Source organism: Typha angustifolia, chromosome 3 (genome assembly GCF_048772165.1).
Source record: "Typha angustifolia cultivar Huaian chromosome 3, ASM4877216v1, whole genome shotgun sequence".
Classification (NCBI taxonomy): domain Eukaryota; kingdom Viridiplantae; phylum Streptophyta; class Magnoliopsida; order Poales; family Typhaceae; genus Typha; species Typha angustifolia.
Window position 1 is genome coordinate 4,497,069 of NC_133241.1, and position 21,221 is coordinate 4,518,289.

The 21,221-nt window shown below is 35.5% G+C and overlaps 2 protein-coding genes across 2 annotated transcripts; both read left to right on the forward strand.

Annotated features, from left to right (window-relative positions):
• The first annotated feature begins 6,052 nt into the window (after window positions 1–6,052).
• LOC140758229 (uncharacterized mitochondrial protein AtMg00860-like) lies at window positions 6,053–6,415 on the forward strand. Its single transcript, XM_073094327.1, has one exon. It carries the CDS (start codon window positions 6,053–6,055, stop codon window positions 6,413–6,415), a length of 363 nt encoding a protein of 120 aa, XP_072950428.1.
• An 8,340-nt stretch (window positions 6,416–14,755) lies between these two features.
• Window positions 14,756–15,340, forward strand: LOC140758230 (transcription factor MYB44-like). The gene has a single exon (XM_073094328.1). It carries the CDS (start codon window positions 14,756–14,758, stop codon window positions 15,338–15,340), a length of 585 nt encoding a protein of 194 aa, XP_072950429.1.
• Window positions 15,341–21,221: the final 5,881 nt, after the last annotated feature.

Genomic DNA, 21,221 nt, shown 5'->3' on the forward strand with positions numbered 1-21,221 from the left:
AAATTTTGTACGGTAAATATGAGAGTGCTTAAGGTTGGACCCCAAGTTGATTGATTGCTGACAATAAGGTTGAAGGCGTAAAAAAACCATGTCGCCCACCTCATAATGTCTATCTATACAATGCTTGTTCTCCAAGGTTTTCATTCGTTCTCGGGCCTGTTGCAAATTATCTCGCAAAAGCTATATAATCTCTTCTCTACTATGCAAAGCTTCCTCTACTGCTGCTACCTTGGTCTCTCCCATAACATAGGAGATAAGTCAAGGAGGAGCTACTCCATATACTGCCTCATAAGGAGTGATTTCTATAGATGAGCACTGGTTAGTGTTATACCAAAATTCTGCTAATGAGAGCCAGTAACTCCACTCTCTAGGCTTTAATCCACAAAAAGCACGTAAATACTGCTCCACACATTTATTTACAACTTCAGTTTGGCTGTCGAACTGAGGATGGTACGCCGAACTCATGTTAAGTGAGGTACCTTGCAAAGTGAAAAATTCCTTCTAGAACTTGCTAATGAAAATTTTATCTCGATCGCTTACTATAAATTCGGGCATTCCGTGGACTTTGAACACATTATCAAGAAACACCCTTGCTAAGGAAGAAGCTGTAAACGGATGAGAGAGATATATAAATGAGCATACTTTGAGAGGCGATCAACCACCACGAATATGATAGATTTGCCTTGTAACTTGGGCAGTCCTTCAATAAAATCCATTGATATGGATGTCGAGATTTTGCTAGGAATCTCAAGATGTTAAAGAAGACCAACAGGATGTAAATTCTTTGATTTGGTACGTCAACAAATATCGCACCCTTTTATGAACTCACGAACTTCTTTCTTAAAGTGGGGCCAATAAAAATCTCTCTTAACCCGATGATAAGTCTTGTAAAACCCGGAATGCCCACCAATAGGACTGCTGTGGAGATATTCTAAATCTGTCTTCAGAAAGCAGAATTAGGAGAGAGATAGAATCGTGATTTATAATATAGTATGCCTCCTTGCTTGTCAAATTTGGTGGTGTCGACCTGGCCGCTCCTTAACTTCAGAAGAAGATATTGGATGTGCCGATCTAAAATTTGCTCTTTGCGTAATTCCTCCAACCAGTTGGGTATTGGCATGGAAATTGCATTAACTTCTCTACTCTCCATTCGGGATAAAGCATCTGCTACCACATTAGTGGCTCCACTCCTATATACAATAGAAAAATCTTAGCCAATTAGCTTGGATGCCCATTGCTGTTGCATGGGAGTCCCAACTTTTTGATCTAGTAAGAATTTGAGATTGTTGGTCTGTCTTGACTATGAACTTGCGTCCAAACACATATGTCTCCACTTGCAAACTGCCAAGACTAGAGCGAAGAGCTCTTTCTCATATGCAGAGTAAAATAGAGCCTTTCCCTTTAGTTTTTGCTAAAAAATGCAATAGGTCTTTTACCTTGAGATAATACTGCCCCAATACCTGAGCCTGACGCATCGCATTCAATGATGAATTCCTGGTTGAAATTTGGGAGAGCCAAAACTGGGGAAAATGAGACTGTCATTTTGAGCTTTCTGAAAGCCTGGATAGATTCCTCAGTCCATATAAATGAATTTTTCTTGAGCATCTCTGTGAGAGGACGAGCAATCTTGCCATAGTCTTGGATGACCAAGAAAACCTCGTGAGGCCATTTGAGCAATGTCAATCTTTTCCTTATCAGCTGAAACACCTTCTTTAGAGATAATATGTCCAAGGTACTCGATGGAAGAGGCACCAAAGACACATTTACTCCTTTTGGCCAAAGACTATTACTTTGCAAGAGATCCAGAACAATGCGAAGATGTTGCTCATGCTCCTACATAGTTAGACTATAAACCAAAATATCATTAAGAAAAACTAGCACGAACTTCCGTAGATATAATCGGAACACTTCGTTCATCAATCCTTGAAAAGAAGATGGTGCATTGGTGAGGCCAAATAGCATTATGAGAAATTCGTAGTGTACTTCATGTGTACGGAATGCCGTTTTATGGATGTGTTCGTGTCGTACCCTTATTTGATGGTAACCAGAGCGAAGATCCAGCTTGGAGAAAACACATGCACCATGAAGCACATCCAACAATTCCTCTATCATTGGTATAAGAAATTTATCTTTGATGGTGATATTGTTAATAGCACGGTAGTCTACATGTAATCGCCATGAACCATCTCCTTTTTTAACTAGTAATACCGGACAAGCGTAAGGACTTTAACTCGGCCGCACTATGCCATTGTCGAGGAGTTCAGACACTAGCTTCTCAATCTCAGTCTTCTGGTAGTATGGATACCGATATGGCCGAGAGTTACAGGGTTTTGGTCCGGGCTCCAAAGAAATATTGTGATCCCATGGACGCTTAGGTGGAAGTCCCTTGAGCTCAGTAAACATATCCATGTGTTCCTCTAATAGAGGCCTCAATTCAATAGGAGTAATATGCTTTTGGGACTTGTTCTCCAAGGTTTTCATCCGTTCTTGGGCCTGTTGCAAATTATCTCGCAAAAGCTGCATAATCTCTTCTCTGCCGCGCAAACCTTTCTCTACGGCTGCTACCTTGGTCTCTCCCTTAACATAGGAGATAAGTCAAGGAGGAGCTACTCCATATACTGCCTCATAGGGAGTGATTTCTATAGATGAGCGCCGGTAAGTGTTTGATGTGGACATCACTGATAAGACGCGATGGTGTGTGTACCAGCGCAGGAGGCGCCGACAGTTGATGATCCCTTATATAGGGATCTGGTTCTGATTTTGATTTATTTATGGTGTCTTTTGTTTATTTCCTATTAGGGTGTTTTTTGCTTAATTCCATTGTAGGTCTATATATAAACCCGTTATATTTTCTTTGAAACTTAATGAAAGTTTATGTGATTATTCTCTAGAGGATTTTGGTGTGAAACCATTTCTTAGGGTGGAGGTGTGAAACCCCATTCCTTCCCTTCTTATTTACCTATTTCATCTTTCTCCACCACGTTTTGCATCATTTTGATATCAGAGCGAAGGATCCTAGTTTATGGACATCCCTCATCCCGGGTTCTACGCCGCTCCACATTTGTTCTTCGCACGACCAATTGCTCCACGAACCCCAGAACGTCAAGAAATCCGGCATACAACGAGCAAAGAAATTACCGTCGACGAGAAACAACAAGAATTTGTTGTCATAGCGGAATCACCACCGCATAAGATTCCAAGTCCTTCAAAAAATTAATTGTTGTTGCATTATTTAGTGATCTACTGTTCCATCGTTATTTTTTTTAGATTGAAAAAAACATATGCTTTAGTCCTGATATTAAGAGATGAACTGTACCAAATAGAATTGTAGTATTATGTTAATTTTTGGAAAGAAATTTAAAAGGTTTGGCATTTATTAAATGTGACTTTTTTTAAAAAACCATTAAGTCTTGACATTAGTCTTTGAATCTCCTAAATAAAAAATCTAAATTAAATTAAGTATTCATATTGAAGATTTTCTTGATTGCATAGCATATCATCTCATATCATTTAGATTAAGACATTTGTATTTGGATTAAATATAGGAGACGTCTGCATTCCATTAGGTTAGAACATTATTTAATTTTATTTAAATTAGCAAGCATAAAATTAAAATATAATATATTTATAAATAAAATTATATAAAGCAATACCTAACTCACTAATTGCATATTAGTGTACCAACACGTAGAGGTAAGGCTTATCTCTTCAGTGATTCTAGTGAGTCAAGCAGTAGTAGTATGGATCCCGAACTTATTAAGAAGCTCGACAACATTATGGGACAACTAAGTACCTTAGCTCAACAAGTCAGAGATACTCAAGATACTTTGTTTGGGTATCAAAGGGTGATTGATGAACGACTATATATGGTAAAAAGACCCCGTGAGCACACCGCGCCTCAAAATAATCACTGTCATCTAGATCCGCAACACTTCTTGGACTGGATCAAAGACATGGACCGTTACTTTAAATGGTATGATATGTCGGAAATCCATAAAGTCAGGGTTTGCTGCCATGAAATTGACTGGGAAAGCAAATCAGTACTAGACCAACGTTGAGACTCTTCGTGAGATTAGGGGTGAGCTTCCAATTGAAATTTGGGTTGACATGAAAAATGAACTAAAACGTAAATATCTCCCACCTTCCTATTACCCTAAGCTTCTAGATAGATGGAACCGACTTACCCCAGGGAGTAAGTCAGCTAAGGATTACGTTGCGGCCTTTGATGAATTGCTTGTTCGGTGTAGCATGATCGAATCAGAAACCCCTATGCAAATCTTGTCCAGATTTAGGGTTGGCCTATGTGAAGAATTGAGAAGTGAACTTTTTGCTTGTAATATCGATACTTTGGAAAAGGCCTACAGCTTAGTTCAAGACTTAGAGGAGTCTAGACCAAACCACATCTCAAGAAATTACGAAACAAAACCTCAAATTCATAAATCCTCCCTAGGTCCTCATCAAGCCAAATCTACCAATCAATCTTTTAACCGATCTACCCCTAGCCCTTCACAACCCAAGGTAGAATACAAAGGTAAGAACGTCGAGAAAAACTTTTCTAAGATTAATCCTTGGGTCAAATGCTATAAGTGTCAAGGCTATGGACATATTGCTGCAAATTGTGCGAGCCCATATAAAATAAGTTAATTGAGGAACCCTTCGAAGAAGACTCCGAGCAAGACTTTGATGGATATGTTCACCATGTAGACGATGAAGAAGGAGATTTTGAAGATGAAGAGAAAGAAAATACCCTAGGATGCCTGAGGCACATAAAATCCACAAGGTTACATGTTAGATGTGCCCTCTCTCAACATAAAGTCAATGATGATTGGAGACGCAGCTCCATTTTCCACACGTTCACGAAAATTGGAGGTAAAAATTGTAAAGTAACTGTGGACAGTGGCAGCTGTATAAATGCCGTGTCCTCCACCATCATTTCAAAACTAAACCTGAGAGTAGTTTCCCATCCTAATCCATACAAGGTTTCGTGGATAAATTCAACCACGCTGGAAGTAAAAGAGCGCTGTTTGGTTCTAATTGAATTCACGACTTATAAGGATAAAATCTGGTGCGATGTATTGACTATAGATGTGGGTCAAATTATCCTTGGAAGGCCTTAGCTATTTGATAATGATGTGCATATTTATGGTCGTTCAAATATCTGCATGTTTGAACACGAGGGTAAGAAAATCAAGATCCTTCCATCGCAGCCTAGAGGTGGTAAGATGGAAAAGAAGTCTGATCCCATCCACTCGGACAATAAAATCAACTTGATTAGTGCGAGAAGCATTGAACGCGAGATGAGTAAAGGGACTCCTATTCTGATTCTTGCTGCTCGAGAAATTCTGAATGAGCCTAGTGAATCGATTCTTTTTGAAGCCACTGCTGTAATTGAGGAATTCTCGGATGTCTTTCCCGAGGATCTCCCGGATGAATTGCCACCAATGAGAGATATTCAACATGCTATCGATTTCATCCCGGGTGCATCTCTTCCTAACTTGCCTCATTATAGACTTAACCTAACTAAACACACTGAACTCAAACGGCAAGTTGACGAGTTATTGAGAAAAGGCTTTCTGAAAGAAAGCCTAAGCCCTTGCGTAGTTTCCGCATTGTTAACGCCAAAGAAAGATGGAACCTAACGTATGTGCGTCGACAGCCGTGCTATTAATCGAATAACAGTAAAATACGGTTTCCCCATTCCTTGCTTGGATGACATGCTGAACATGATGGCAAGGGCCACGATCTTTTCAAAGATAGATTTAAAAAGTGGCTATCACCAAATTCGTATACGCCCTGGCGATGAATGGAAGACTACGTTTAAAACAAAAGATGGGTTATATGAATGGACAGTTATGCCTTTTGACTTGACTAATGCTCTGAGTACTTTCATGAGAGTGATGACTCAAATATTACGACCTTTTATGGGATAATTTTTAGTCGTATACTTTGATGACATCCTTATCTATAGTCAATCTCGAGAGCAACATATAGATCATCTTCGTTAAGTCTGCGCTGTCTTGAGGAGAGAGCAACTGTATGCAAACCCTAAGAAATGTACGTTTCTGAGAAAGTTATTTTCTTGGGTTTCATTGTTTCTTCTGAAGGAGTGTCTGCTATCTCTGATAAGGTCAAAGCTATTAAAGAGTGGCCTGAACCCCGTACTATAAGAGACATGAGAAGTTTTCGTGGACTCGCTACCTTCTATCGTTGGTTCATCAAAGGGTTTAGTACCATTATGGCTCCAATAACAGAATGCCTCAAGAAAGGTGAATTTAAATGGTCAGCAAGTGCTACTAAAGCTTTCACTGAAATCAAAAAGAAAATGGTGGAAGGCCCTGTCATGCGACTCCCCGATTTTACTAAAGTTTTTGAGGTCACTTGTGACGCTTCTGGAGTTGGTATAGGGGAATCCTGAGCCAAGAGGGTCATTCGATTGCCTACTTTAGTGAAAAGCTGAATGAAACTAGACAACAATATACCACTTACGATAAGGAATTTTATGCTGTGGTTCAATCTCTTCGCCACTAGAGGCATTATTTGCTTCCTCAAGAATTCATAATCTTCTCTGACCATGAAGCTCTTCGCTACCTTAACTCCCAGAAGAAGCTTAATGCTAGACACGGCAGGTGGGTCGAATTTCTCCAAGACTATACATACACCTTGCGACACAAGTCTGGAGCAGACAACAAAGTGGCTGATGCACTGAGTCGTCGCATGATTCTTCTTTCAAAGATGAACGCAGAAGTAATATATTTGATAAAATTAAAACTGAATATGAATCATGTCCGGATTTTCAGTGCAGAAGACGCCGATAGTTGATGATCCCTCATATAGGGATCTAGTTCTGATTTTGATTTATTTAGGGATGTCTTTTGTTTATTTCCTATGTATGGTGTTTTTTACTTAATTCCATTGTAGGTCTATATATAGACCCGTTATATTGAACTTAATGAAAGTTTATGTGATTTATTCTCTAAAAGATTTTGGTGTGAAACCATTTCTTAGGGTGGAGGTGTGAAACCCCATTCCTTCCCTTCTTATTTCTCTATTTCATCTTTCTCCACCACGTTTTGCATCAATGTTATACCAAAATTCTGCTAATGAGAGCCAGTAACTCCACTCTCTAGGCTTTAATCCACAAAAAGCACGTAAATACTGCTCCACACATTTATTTACGAATTCAGTTTGGCTGTCAAACTGAGGATGGTACGCTGAACTGAGGTACCTTGCAAAGTGAAAATTCCTTCTAGAACTTGCTAATAAAAATTTTATCTCGATCGCTTACTATAAATTCGGGCATTCCGTGGAGTTTGAACACATTATCAAGAAACACCCCTGCTAAGGAAGAAGCTGTAAACGGGCGAGAGAGAGATATAAATGAGCATACTTTGGGAGGTGATCAACCACCACGAATATGATAGATTTGCCTTGTGATTTGGGCAATCCTTCAATAAAATCCATTGATATGGATGTCCAGATTTTGCTAGGAATCTCAAGATGTTAAAGAAGACCAACAGGATGTAAATTCTCTGATTTGGTACGTCAACAAATATCACACCCTTTTATGAACTCACGAACTTCTTTCTTAAAGTGGGGCCAATAAAAATCTCTCTTAACCCGATTATAAGTCTTGTAAAACCCAGAATGCCCACCAATAGGACTGCTGTGGAGATATTCTAAGATCTGTCTTCAGAAAGCATAATTAGGAGAGAGATAGAATCGCAACTTATAATATAGTATGCCTCCTTGCTAGTCAAATTTGGTGGTGTCGACCTGGCCGCTCCTTAACTTCAGAAGAAGATATTGGATGTGCTAATCAAATATTTGCTCTTTGCGTAATTCCTCCAACCAGTTGGGTATTGGCATGGAAATTGCATTAACTTCTCTACTCTCCATTCGGGATAAAGCATCTGCTACCACATTAGTGGCTCCACTCCTATATACAATAGAAAAATCATAGCCAATTAGCTTGGATGCCCATTGCTGTTGCATGGGAGTCCCAACTTTTTGATCTAGTAAGAATTTGAAATTGTTGGTCTGTCTTGACTATGAACTTGCGTCCAAACACATATGGTCTCCACCTGCAAACTGCCAAGACTAGAGCAAAGAGCTCTTTCTCATATGCAGAGTAAAATAGAGCCTTTCCCTTTAGTGCTTCGCTAAAAGATGCAATAAGTCTTTTGCCTTGAGATAATACTGCCCCAATACCCGAGCCTGACGCATCACATTCAATGATGAATTCCTGGTTGAAATTTGGGAGAGCCAAAACTAGGGGAAATGAGACTGTCATTTTGAGCTTTCTGAAGGCCTGGATATAATCCTCAATCCATATAAATGAATTCTTATTGAGCATCTCTGTGAGAGGACGAGCAATCTTGGCATAATCTTGGATGACCAAGAAAACCTCGTGAGGCCTTGACGTTCTGAGGTTGAGGCCATTTGAGCATAGTGTCAGTCTTTTCCTTATCAGCTGAAACACATTCTTTAGAGATAATATGTCCAAGATACTCGATGGAAGAGGCACCAAAGACACATTTACTCTTTTTGGCAAAAAGACTATTACTTTGCAAGAGATCCAGATCAGTGTGAACATGTTGCTCATGCTCCTGCATAGTTAGACTATAAACCAAAATATCATAAAAAAAAATTAGCACGAACTTCTGTAGATATAATCGAAACACTTTGTTCATCAATCCTTAAAAAGAAGATGGTGCATTGATCAAGCCAAATAGCATTACGAGAAATTCATAGTGTCCGTTTTATGGATGTCTTCTGGTTGTACCCTTATTTAAAGGTAACCGAAGCAAAGATCCAGCTTGGAGAAAACACATGCACCATAAAGCTCATCCAACAATTCCTCTATCATTGGTATAGAAAATTATCTTTGATGGTGATATTGTTAAGAGCACGGTAGTCTACACATAATCATCATGAACCATCTCCTTCTTTAACTAGTAATACTGGACAGGCGAAAGGACTTTGACTCGGCCGCACCATGCCATTGTCGAGGAGTTCAGACACTAGCTTCTCGATCTCAGCCTTCTAGTAGTATGGATACCGGTATGGCTAAGAGTTACAGGGTTTTGGTCCGGGCTCGAAAGAAATTTTGTGGTCCCATGGACGCTTAGGTGGAAGTCCCTTGGGCTCAGCAGACACATCCACTTGTTCCTCTAATAGAGGCCTCAGTTCAATAGGAGTGATATGCTTTTATATGCAGCAATAGAATGAATTGACAACAAAAAACAAGCATTCAAAGTGGGTATTGTTTTACTTACTTTTTGATCTGCCATAAATTCTACTCCTTGCATACCTTCCCATTTAGTCTGCATGTCTTTCCTTCAATTCGAAACTCCATAACAAGATTAGCAAAGTTCCATGTGATGAGGCCAAGACTACGTAACTACTATGCCCCTAAAGCAGCTTCACATCCCCGAAGTTCAAGTAGGTAGAAGTCCACCATTAAAGAGACTCCTTGGAGTGTCACCTTTACCCCCACAACACTTGCCTTGACAAGGAACTATCTCCATTCGCGACTTTTACCTCAAATCACGACTCTTGTTGCACTCATAACCCCGCCTTTTTGGTGATGTATTGATTGAGGAAGTTATGGTGCTACCCGAGCCGATCAATACCGTCAGTGGCACCTTGCGGATTGATGCATGTATACGCATGGTCTGAGGTGAACAACTTCCTGTAATGGCGTTGAGAGAAACCTCAAGGGCGTTATCCAGACTAGTGTCTTCTTCGGTTGCCGCTCCCTCAGTGTCGTCACCATCACTAATGTTGCTGGAAGGCCGGTTGCCTTCCATAGCATACTACTTCTTTGGTTGAGAAGAGTTCTGATCTCTACATCTCACTCCTGGATGGAATTTCTCCCCACATTTAAAACATAATCCTCTTCTCCATCTCTCTTCAATCTCCTCGAATGAAAGTGTCCTTTCTGTCGGTCTGTCGGAGTCACAAAATTAGTGAGGGTGGAAGTAGCTGATCTTGGGTTATTATTGCGATGAGAGCGTTTGGTGGGATTCACCTTACGTTCTTGTAATGACGCTAAAATGATAGCACGTCGCAAGGTCGTAGGATCATGCATCAACACATCATAGCGAAGCTCCTCCTTATGAAACAACTCTTTAATAGTGAATCCCCCAAACCATCGATGCGATTAGCAAGCTCTTCAAATTTACTCTGATACTCCTCCATAGTAGATTGCTGTTGAAGCTTTGAGACTTCCCACAGGATCATCACGCTGATCAGGTCCAAATCGGGTCATGAGTCCCTTGTGGAAGTCAGCCCAACTATTGATTCCACCGAGTCTATCCTCGTGACGAAACCATCGAAGTGCCTTCCCGTCCAAATAAAATCCCGCATTCAGTACCTTCTGAGAATATGGCGTTTGTTGCTGTAAAAAATATTGCTCAGCTTGATATAGCCAAGCATATCGATCGGACTCGTCAAACCGCGGAAGCTTGAGAATAGTAGGTCGGAACTGGTCACGACCCCTCCGTCTTCCGAGTATTCAAGCTCTTGCCTACTTGTGGGAAAGGTGGTATCGTAAGATTTGGGGCTGCTGGGGTTGCCCTTTTGTCCCCAGTCTGTGAACCTATGTAGGGACGCGGTGAGGCTCGCCACTTGATCACCAAGATCTTGGATCATCCTTAAAATTTCTTCGAAGCGTTTGTCATTTCTCTCATTGCTGTCTTCGAATTGTGCAGGTCACCATATTCATGAGTTCTAGAGAATCTCTGCGAGAACATTGGGATTGCTAACTCCCCGTTGTTCAAATAAGGAAAACAAAGCAAATAAGAAAAGCAAAGCTGGCCTCTGACCTGATTTATTGTAATCCATCCAACTCTAACCACTCTGCATAGATTAAAGGTCTAACTAGTCTCCATCCGTCAGTTCAAGACAAGAAATCATAGCCTCTGCGCTAACGCTAAAGTAACTGTACAAAAATGAATTCATATACCACAGCAGAAAATAAATTCCCAAGGGAGGACAAATAAGACAGTAACGTTATGATGCATTTATATGTTACACTGCCTAAAAAACCCTATCAAATCACATCATGATCAAAGTTGACATTACACTGTTTTCCTTTTCCAAACATCTAGATTGCAAAGCTGGGTCACAAATATTCCCAGAAGCACAAATTACAAAAAATTTGGCGAAAACAGCAGCATTCCTATTTACAACACCACCGATAACTAAACAAAGAAAAAAGGATTCAGGAAAAAAAATAAAAAATTTCCACACGAGGGAGCTTCCCATAGAATACAAACATTGTGGGCTTCAGGATTAACACTGCGTCTACAGGTCTGAGTGCCTCCCCCACAAAATTGTTAACCAGAAAGCAACCAACAAGACCAGCCAAAAGGAAATCAGAAGATCAAGAATTCCATAATGCTGCTGCATCTACATATGATACTGTTACACCAAATAACAACCATCCAACCAGAATAACTTTTATGATATTCTCAAGACTGAAGGATATCTGTAAGAAAATCACAACACAAAGTGTACCAAAATCACATAACCAAGCTGATATCACAAAAGGTTCCCTAGTCTTTCCAATTGTTTATATACCGAACGCTGTCTCCGGAATACAATGAAGAATATCATAACCAACTTGGACAAACACAAGACTCATAGCAATAAGAATACAGAACAAATTTTGTATCAAGAGAGTAGAACTAGAACAAGTAAATGCGAACTTCATGAATCCACCAAATACAGAAGCTGGTTGGAACTGGTACTGAAAAAATTTGAAAATGAAAATGAAAATGAAAGCCACATTAATCAACAAATAGTTCTATACCATCTGGTGAGGTAGAAATATACTGCATGCCAAACAGGAAAGCAAATAAACCCAGAAGTGAACTTTCCCCTCACCAAACATACTATATCCTCCGCATCTGGGACAAAGTAGTGGTCAACAAAGCATAAACTGTAATCCCAAAGATTTCAAAATTAAAAGAGTTTAAGTGCAACGGACTCAGTAGAAGATAATTTTGTAATAGATCCACACCTACATAGAAAACAAGATAACATTTAGCCAAATTCTAGTGACTAATTAAATTAACATTCCCAAGTACACAATTTAGAAGACCCATTCTACCTCAAATACAGCAAATACAAAAACAAAACAAATAAGAATAGCAAAGAATTGCAAGAGAAATTATAAGAAATTACAGGAACATGGCTAGATAGAACATCATCAATGTGTAGCTTATATTTCCTGGAATTATGATTCATTTTTACTAAAATAACTAGAATAAAAAATAAAATTGTAGAACCTCTTAATTAAAATCATATGCAGACCCAACAATTGATCAATTAGAGGGTCAAACCACAGCATTTTGGAAAATGTTTTCTAAAAGAGACATCAAGAGTCATCAATCAGGAAACAAGAAATTCAGGGAAATTGGGTACGTCTATGATTAAGAACATCATCCAATTGAAAAGTCAACCTACAAACACTGCAAATGATTACAATAGAGCAACTAGTAAAAGTCCATTCTCAGTACGAAATTACAACAGAAAATAAAAAATAAAAACATGGACATCACAATAGAATGGACATCGGAAGTTTGTCTAGTGTGAAACTTAAATGTCCAAGATATGCATGAAATAAATATTAAATAAAAACATGCATCTTGCTACTCTGATGACCTCATAAACCAATTGAAAAAAGAAATATTGCATAACATAAAAGACTAAAACATAGTACAAAAATATGAGGACCAATATCACACCTAATTGCAGGCCTGAATTACTTCGGACAATAGTTTAACCTATAGATAAACTTATAGGAAAAATTATGAACAGAGTTCATATACTTCTACAACTGTCTTAAGATGTTAGGAAACATAGGGAAATCCAAAATCTTTCTTAATTTTTCTACCCTTCTCCTTGGTTTGGACAAGTCATTAGCGGTCAGAAAGACAATTTAGTACGAGCTTAACTATAAAGCTACAGACCAAGCTCATAGTTTGCAAGTAAAGATACAGAAAGGAGAACAGTTTCTTATGGTCCAATTACTTATCATATACAAAACATCAGAAGATAGATGAGGAGAACGTCACACAGAACAAACAGGAACTCTAATACTACACAATAACAAATAAATTATATCTCCAGCTTATCTAATCAAGCATGCCCCACAACAATAGAGCATCGATATGTTGTGCAAGAACAATAAAACATAATTGCAAAATAATATCATACCTGTAACTTGCAAGTAAAAAGAAAGAAGTGCGAAGGTTAAAAGAAGAACTAATGAGATTGTTAGAAGAAAAGAGAAAATCAAATTCAAATACCTTCGACAAGACTTATTCAAACATCCACATTGCTTCATCAGTCAGTACAAGATAATAAATCATAGCCTTCTTGACTGTACAATATACCAAGCCATACGCCACCATATACAGAGCGGAAAATGAATTTTCAAGGAACAACTAGTAAGACAAAGTTATATTGCATTTATATGTTACCATGTGTGAAACCTCTTTCACACCAAATTCATTAAATTACTTATAGCTGATCTAAAAGAAGTTGTAGTAAGACATATCAGTGCATAAATCAATCCATCAAGGTCCACAGGATCAAAGCTGACATGACATGAGAAACTGTTTTCCTTTTAAGTTTCAACCATCTAGGAGGATAAGCTGGCTCCAAATATTACCAAAATTGTAAATCACAAAATTTTGCAAAACAGTAGCAAATGGAGAATTAGGATTCAGCAAACAGAACGGTCTTCGAGGATTAATAATGCTCGTCACAAGTTACTTGCAAATCTATCGAGCATAACAGAAGATATGTCCTTGAAATTGTGCTCCTTCGCAGGATACCCCCTTATCTAATAGTCCACAAGCAACCAGACGAACAGCATAAAAGAACTCAGGAATCAAGAATTCAATAACAGTACTGCATCTATATATGATGCTGCTGAAGAAAATACCAGCTATCTAACCAGCATAATGTATCAAAAGACACTCCCTTCTCCTTCCAATCGATTATATAGGAAAGCTGTCCCTGATCTCAGATTTCCAAATCTCGGCAAGAAAATCATCAATCAAACCCAAATGAATTTCTTGCAACCTTCAAACCACAAGATCCAGAGCTAATCTACCACAGAGAACAGTAGCGAACAAAATTTATCCAATCAAGGAACAACTAAGCTAGTCACCTATTCAAAGATCTAGCATAGGTATTAGATTAAAGAAACTATTTGAAAAAAAAAAGATAAAGAAACTATTTGAAAAAAAGAAGATAAAGAAACTAAATTAAAGACAACGGACTATGAACACAAAACCAGAGCGTAGAAAAGAAGTGAATGATCATCCGCTATTTATAGAGTGACCAAGTCGGTGATCATCTTATCCAAGTCGGTTTCGACCAAAAACCGCGTAAGGTTTTGTTATGCTATCAAAGACATGTGTCTTATAGCGATTGGCCAAAGAAGCTTCTAGAGAACCTAAAATCCGATTTTGGCATGCTAATCCGATTATGTATAATTTGACACTTGATTCCTTAAATATAAAAATATAAAAGGAAAGATCGAAGGTCGATTAATCCTAATTAATATACCATAAACGGATAATTAACCGACTTAGAAAAGACTCGTAGATATACTCGGAAACGGTTTCCAAACTTGTCGTTACCGGATCTACCAGTCGTATCCGGAATCTCGTGCATACTTTATATAAACTAACTAGTCTTCGTACGTCGTTTCTTATCTCTGCGGCGAACTATTAAGATGTCGTCGTTGTCATCAAATTGTCGTGAAGGTACGAAGGTCGCGTGGACCCCGGAGGAGGACGAGGCCCTGCGGATTCTAGTCAAGCATGTCGGTCCCAAACACTGGTCCCTCATCAGCAAGTCGTTCTCGGGTCGGACGGCAAAGTCGTGCCGGCTGCGGTGGTGCAACCAGCTCGCGCCCGGAGTCGACAGCCGACCGTTCACGGCAGAGGAGGACGATATGATCCTGAAGGCCCACGAGGTCTACGGGAACAAGTGGGCCGTCATCGCCCGGCTGCTCGTCGGCCGCACAGATAACGCCGTTAAGAACCGGTGGAACTGCAACCTTAAGAAGCGTACTACTCACCGCGATAGCGATGAGGCGGTGCATATGAAGAAATATACGTGCGAGGATGACGATAGCAATTCTGGCTCGGAGGTGATCGACTCCGCCGAACCTCCACAACTTCAGTTATACCCTTTCTTCCCCTTATCTTCGAATTATGAAAAAGAAGAGAAAAAAGTGGTGACTTTTTTCGACTGCGGGAAAGACGATTGTATAACTGAGATGACACTTTGGCCATCATGTTTAGAGGACTATTAGTTTGTTTTTCGACCTTCGGTTTTTATGGCTTCAAAATTTTATATTTAATTAATTCTTTTCTCTAGAAGTACAAAATTTTTAGAATATCTCCTTCTAAACATATTGTTACAAATCGGTCTAATCCGATCCGCAATGATTTTGGAGTCGATAAAGCACATAACTTTCAACGAAATCTATGAACAATCTAACTAAAGGATTATCCGGATTATCCTAATTTTGGATATGTTATTGACATTAAAGAGAGCTTTCCAACGAATCCAAGATCATAAGATTTGGACGGTTAGATCTCAAAATATCGACCGAATAGTAGTCGAAAGACAATTAGATCCTAGTTTGATAGGTTTCTAATGACTCGATGGATGCTAGGTTTAGTTCTTAGTGTGAAGGAAGAGAAGTTATTGCGGAAGAGAGATGTTAGAGACTGGAAGAGGTCGACCAAAAACTTGGGCGCTAAACCCAATTCCAATAATCATCATTCGACATCAATTAGGATTTCTTCCACCCTAAGAACTCCTCGTTAAGTTAAACAACTCCAAACAACCCTAATATATCGCGGTGTGTTTGAACGGTTTGAACGCTAACGTAATGCAGGCATTCGAACCACCCCGTTCAAACGCGGTCCATGTGTTTGAACACACGCTTGCAAAAATTGATTTTATTATTTCTACATACTTAACTAAATAAATAGGTTCATTCCCATAAACCCATTATTACGCGTGGAGTCAATATAGATCGAATCGTATTAGATATTTATCATAAAACGCGCATCAAAAAAGTTTTGGAATACTTTCTATAACATCATGTTTTATGTTCTTAAATTACCTGATATTTTCTTTAAATTACCTGATTTTTTGAAGAAGCACGTATCGTTCTTTTAAATATGCTCATATTAGTTTATTAATATTTCTATTTTTTACATTTAATCCTATATATTTTATAGGCAAAAATATTTTTTTAATATTTAATTATAATATATTATTATTATATTTTATAATATTTAAATATTATTATATTTTATAGTAAAAAATAATAAATATATTTATTAATAATCTTTGCAAAATGAGATTATTAGTAATATTATTTTACACTTAAATATATTTTTTAGCTTAAAACATGAGATTATTAATAATATTATATTAATTTTTCCCATATTTATAATTTTATTGTTTAAGAAAGATTTAATTCTGTTAATAAGGTAGTTTAAGTAGTAAGTATATTATTTTATCTATGACTTAATTCGATAAAATATTAGTTTATTATCTTATATTTTTAATTTTATTAGTACATATAAAAATTATTTAACAATAATAAAATTTAGAAAAAATATTATATCATTAAAATACTATATTATTAATAATTTTATAATATTTATATTTAATATTGAAGTATATAAATGTAAAATAATATTTAGTAAAAATATTAATATGCAATGAAATATTAGGGATGCGAAAATAGATATGTAATGTAATGTCAGGCAGATAGATATATATAAATAAAATATGATAAAGATAAATATGCAATACAATGTAATTTGAATATATTTTAATTTTATAAAATAATAAATTATTAATATTTTATCATTTTGTACATTTAATTCTAATATTATATACTCAAAAATAATATTTTATTATTAATAATATTTTAAATATTATTATATTTTGTAGTCGAAAATAATAAAATTTTATTTTAGATGGAACATATATTTTTAATAATCTTTTCAAAATGAGATTATTAATAATATTAAAATATTTATATTTTCATATATTTTAATTTAGCCTAAACATTACTAATAATATTATATTATATTCTTTTCCAAAATTTCTTACGTTATCATTTTAAAGAAAGAAAGATTTAATCAAGTTAATACGTAATTTAAATAGTAAATATATTATTTATCTATGAGTTAATATTTAATTTAATAAAATATTACTTTATTATATTATATTTTTGATATTGTTAGTACAAACAAAAATTGTTGTAAAAATAATATAATTTAGAAAAAAATTATTATATCAATTAAATACTATATTAAAGTAAGTTATAATATTGATATTTATATTTCTGTATATAAAATAATATTTAATATATTATTAATATGAAATGCTAGAGAAATAAATATTTATGCAATACAATGCTAGAAAATAGATATGTAATACAATGTAAGGGAGATAGATATGTAATGTTAGAGAGATAAATATATAGTGCAATGCAACGCTAACGAGATAAATATGCAATGCATGAATATAATTTGACTATATTTTAATTTTTAAAAATATTAGTTTATTAATATTTGTGTTTTTTAATTTTTAATCCTACATTTGTTAGAGGGAAAATAATATATTATTATTATAATATTATAAAAATATTATTATATTTTATAATATTGTAAAACATTATTATATTTTATAAATTTACAAAATATTATAATATTTTAAAATATTATTATTTTTATAATATTTTAAATCTTATTATTTTTATAATGTTTTAAATATTACCATATTTTGTAGTCAAGAAATAATAAAATTTTATTTTACATGGAAGGTATATTTTTTTAATAATCATTCCAAAATGAAAGTATTAATTATTAAAGTATTTACACTTTCATATTTTTTTTATTTTAGATTAATACATGAGATTACTAATAATGTTATATTTTTTTCCAAAATTTCTTATTTTATTATTTAAAAAAAAATTCACTTAGGTTAATATAGTATAAATAGTAAGGGAAATTTGTATATAACACCCTACCTTTTTGCTAAATTTGCATTTCCACCCTACGTTTTTACTATTTGTAGATCGAGCCCTATGATTTAATTAATATTTGCAGAAAACACCATGCGTTAGATTTTAACTAACACCATTTAGGCAGATGGAAATATTCCGTCAAATTTACAATTAATTTTCTTAACTGGTGAAAATACCCTTATACTTCTTCTTCTTCCTCCCTATTTCTACTTCTTCTCTCTTCCTCTCTTTTAGGGTAGAACCTTATAGCTTCTTTCGATCAAGAAAATGTAAGATTTTCTCTTCTAACAACTCTCTCTTCTCCTCTTCTATCTTGGGTTTGATATTTTCTTTACATTTAGCTTTAGATTTGGGAAATGGCATAGCTTCGATTTTTGGAAATGGCACAGCTTGGGTTTTACTCTTTACAACAATTTCACTGATCAAATCCTGATCCTACATTCTATTTGAAATGTTAAAGTATAGATTTTAGAAATGGCATAGCTATTAGCTAATTAATAAGCTCAAATTTACTTTTTATGTAGCTCCCAAGAGGATTAATATTATCATCAATGAGCTCAAATTTGAGTTGCAATGATGTGGGCGAAAACTTTAGTTGCCCTTGTGGTATGGGTGTTTGCAAAATTCGAGTTTCTAATACGAAAAAGAACAAAAATAGAAGATTTTACTCTTGCCTTGGACATAAGGTATAATTTGCAATTTAATTGATATTCTACTGATGTTTGATTAAAGTATTAACAGTCTCAATGCAGGATGATCATTGCGATTATTTTGCATGGTGTGACGATGCCAATTTTCGCCCGATAGATCTGAAGTACTAGCTAACTAAAATTGAGTTGAAGATGGATATGCTAGAGAAGATGGGATGGCTCTTTATGTGTATTTGCCTTAGTGTATAGTATTAAGTGTATATGTGGCAATCTTAGTGTAAATAATTGATGAGTGATGTATCCATGACAATTTTAGTAAAATCAACTAATGATTGTGTTATGTATCAATTTGAAAACTTTTGTGTTCTGAATAAAATTTGTAAATTGATAGTAGTTGTTGCTATTGTAAAAGTAACGATTGATAGTAGTTGTTGTTGTTGTAAAACTAACTATTGATAGTAGTTGCCTGCAAAAACCTAAACTAAACATTTACTATCAAAACTAAACTAAACATATAAAACTAAACTGAACTTTACAAAACTAAACATACAAAATTAATCTGAACTTTACAAAACTAAACTGAACTTTATAAAACTAAACTGAACTTTATAAAACTAAACTGAACTTTACAACAACTAAACTTGAACTTTATAACAACTGTACAAAGCTAAGTTTATAACAACTAAACATACAACAATTTGGATTTACAGATTATCCATATTTACAATAACTAAACATACAAAACAAAACTAAACTTTACAACAACTAAATCTAAACTTTACAACAATTATACAAAGCTAAGTTTATAATAACCTGGATTTATAGATCATCCACATTTATAATAACTAAACATACAAAACTAAACTAAACTTTATAATAACTAAATCTAAATTTTATAACAACTAAATCTAAACCTTACAACAACTAAATCTAAATTTTATAACAACTGTACAAAGCTAAGTTTATAACAACCTAGATTTACAGATTATCCATATTTACAACTAAACATATAAAATTTATAACCAACCAAGCTTCTGATACTATAAAAATTACACAACTTGTTATGCTAAAAGCTATTATAATCTGGTACAAAGCCATTGAATTAACAAAGCTTCTGATACAATTACACCACAAGATCCAAAATATTAATACCAAGTTTTAGTACAATTACATAGTGGCTGAAATAAATAGTAACTCCAAGTTCAAATTACAAAAATAATTGAATAGGAACTCCAAGTTTAAATTACAAAAAGAGTAAATAGTAACTCCAAAAATCCAGCAGCTGAGGACCACTATAATACTAGTGACATGTATAAAAAAGAGACAAGATAAGTATAGTTCCTACTTTGTGAGATATGAGTAATTATTGAGGCATGTGCATTCTAAAATAAGCAATATTTAATAATACTTATTGGTACTACATACAAAATCATGCATAGCTCTAGTGACTGAATTACTTCTTATTCTCATAACTATGGATGACCCCAACTTAGTAGCTGAAGTTTCCCTTGTATCTCTCCTTTGACTCTGTCTAATATTGATATTTGTAGAATTTTTAGCTACTTGCCTTTGCTCTTGCCCTTGCCCTTGCCCTTATCCTATTAGCTTCTTACAACTTCGCTTGTTGTGGCCTTTTCCACCACAACATCCATAAGTTTTGATTGGCTTCATCACCCCGTTTGGCATCCGTTCCTCATTAACACCTCTTATCCTCTTTTTTCTTGGTCTTTCCATAAGTCGACCTTTCTTAGAAGCATTGACAATTAAATCATATGTGGATCTTTTTCAATACTTTTTATTTGGCAATGTTGCTTATTTTTCCTACATAAGTTAGCCAATATTTTTCAATAGTGAAATAGTTATTAATATAGTTAGCCACTATTCGACGAAAAGATAGAATGACTGCAGCAGCATGAATACAAGGAAATCCACATAATTGCCACCTTCTACAAGAGTATGTTTGTTCATCCAATTTAACAATGCATCTCTCATTTTCCCTTTGCACTTCTGCTTCCTCATTTTCAGATCGAAAGATGCTACCAACACCACCAACCTCTTTACTCACCCATTGAACATATTTAGCTAATACTGGTTTTAATTTGCCCTACCACATCTCAGCATGCCTTCTGTGATGATCCATCTTAACCATTGGTTTTTGTCTGATACTGTTTATAAGATCAATATATGATTTCGTTCGATTCTCTAAAATAAATTTATTGAATGACTCCGCATCACAGTTAGTATAATAGTGGACTTTGACACCTCTTGATACTCGCTCTTTGTCCAAGTCTACAATAAAATGAAGAAATTAGATATATCATAATAATGACTAAAGTAAACTTCTTAAAAGGCTAATATATCATAATAGTAATAAAATAATGTTAATACATCACTAAACTTTGGCTTTACATACAACATACCTTCTCATTTTAAACTTTCAACCAATCTATAGCTGGTTGGGATAAATCTTTTAGTGATTTCATGCA

What these genes read in the sequence shown, in the direction of transcription:
- LOC140758229 (XM_073094327.1), top strand. Translation starts at nt 6,053, where the DNA reads ATGTACGTTTCTGAGAAAGTTATTTTCTTGGGTTTCATTGTTTCTTCT.
- LOC140758230 (XM_073094328.1), top strand. Translation starts at nt 14,756, where the DNA reads ATGTCGTCGTTGTCATCAAATTGTCGTGAAGGTACGAAGGTCGCGTGG.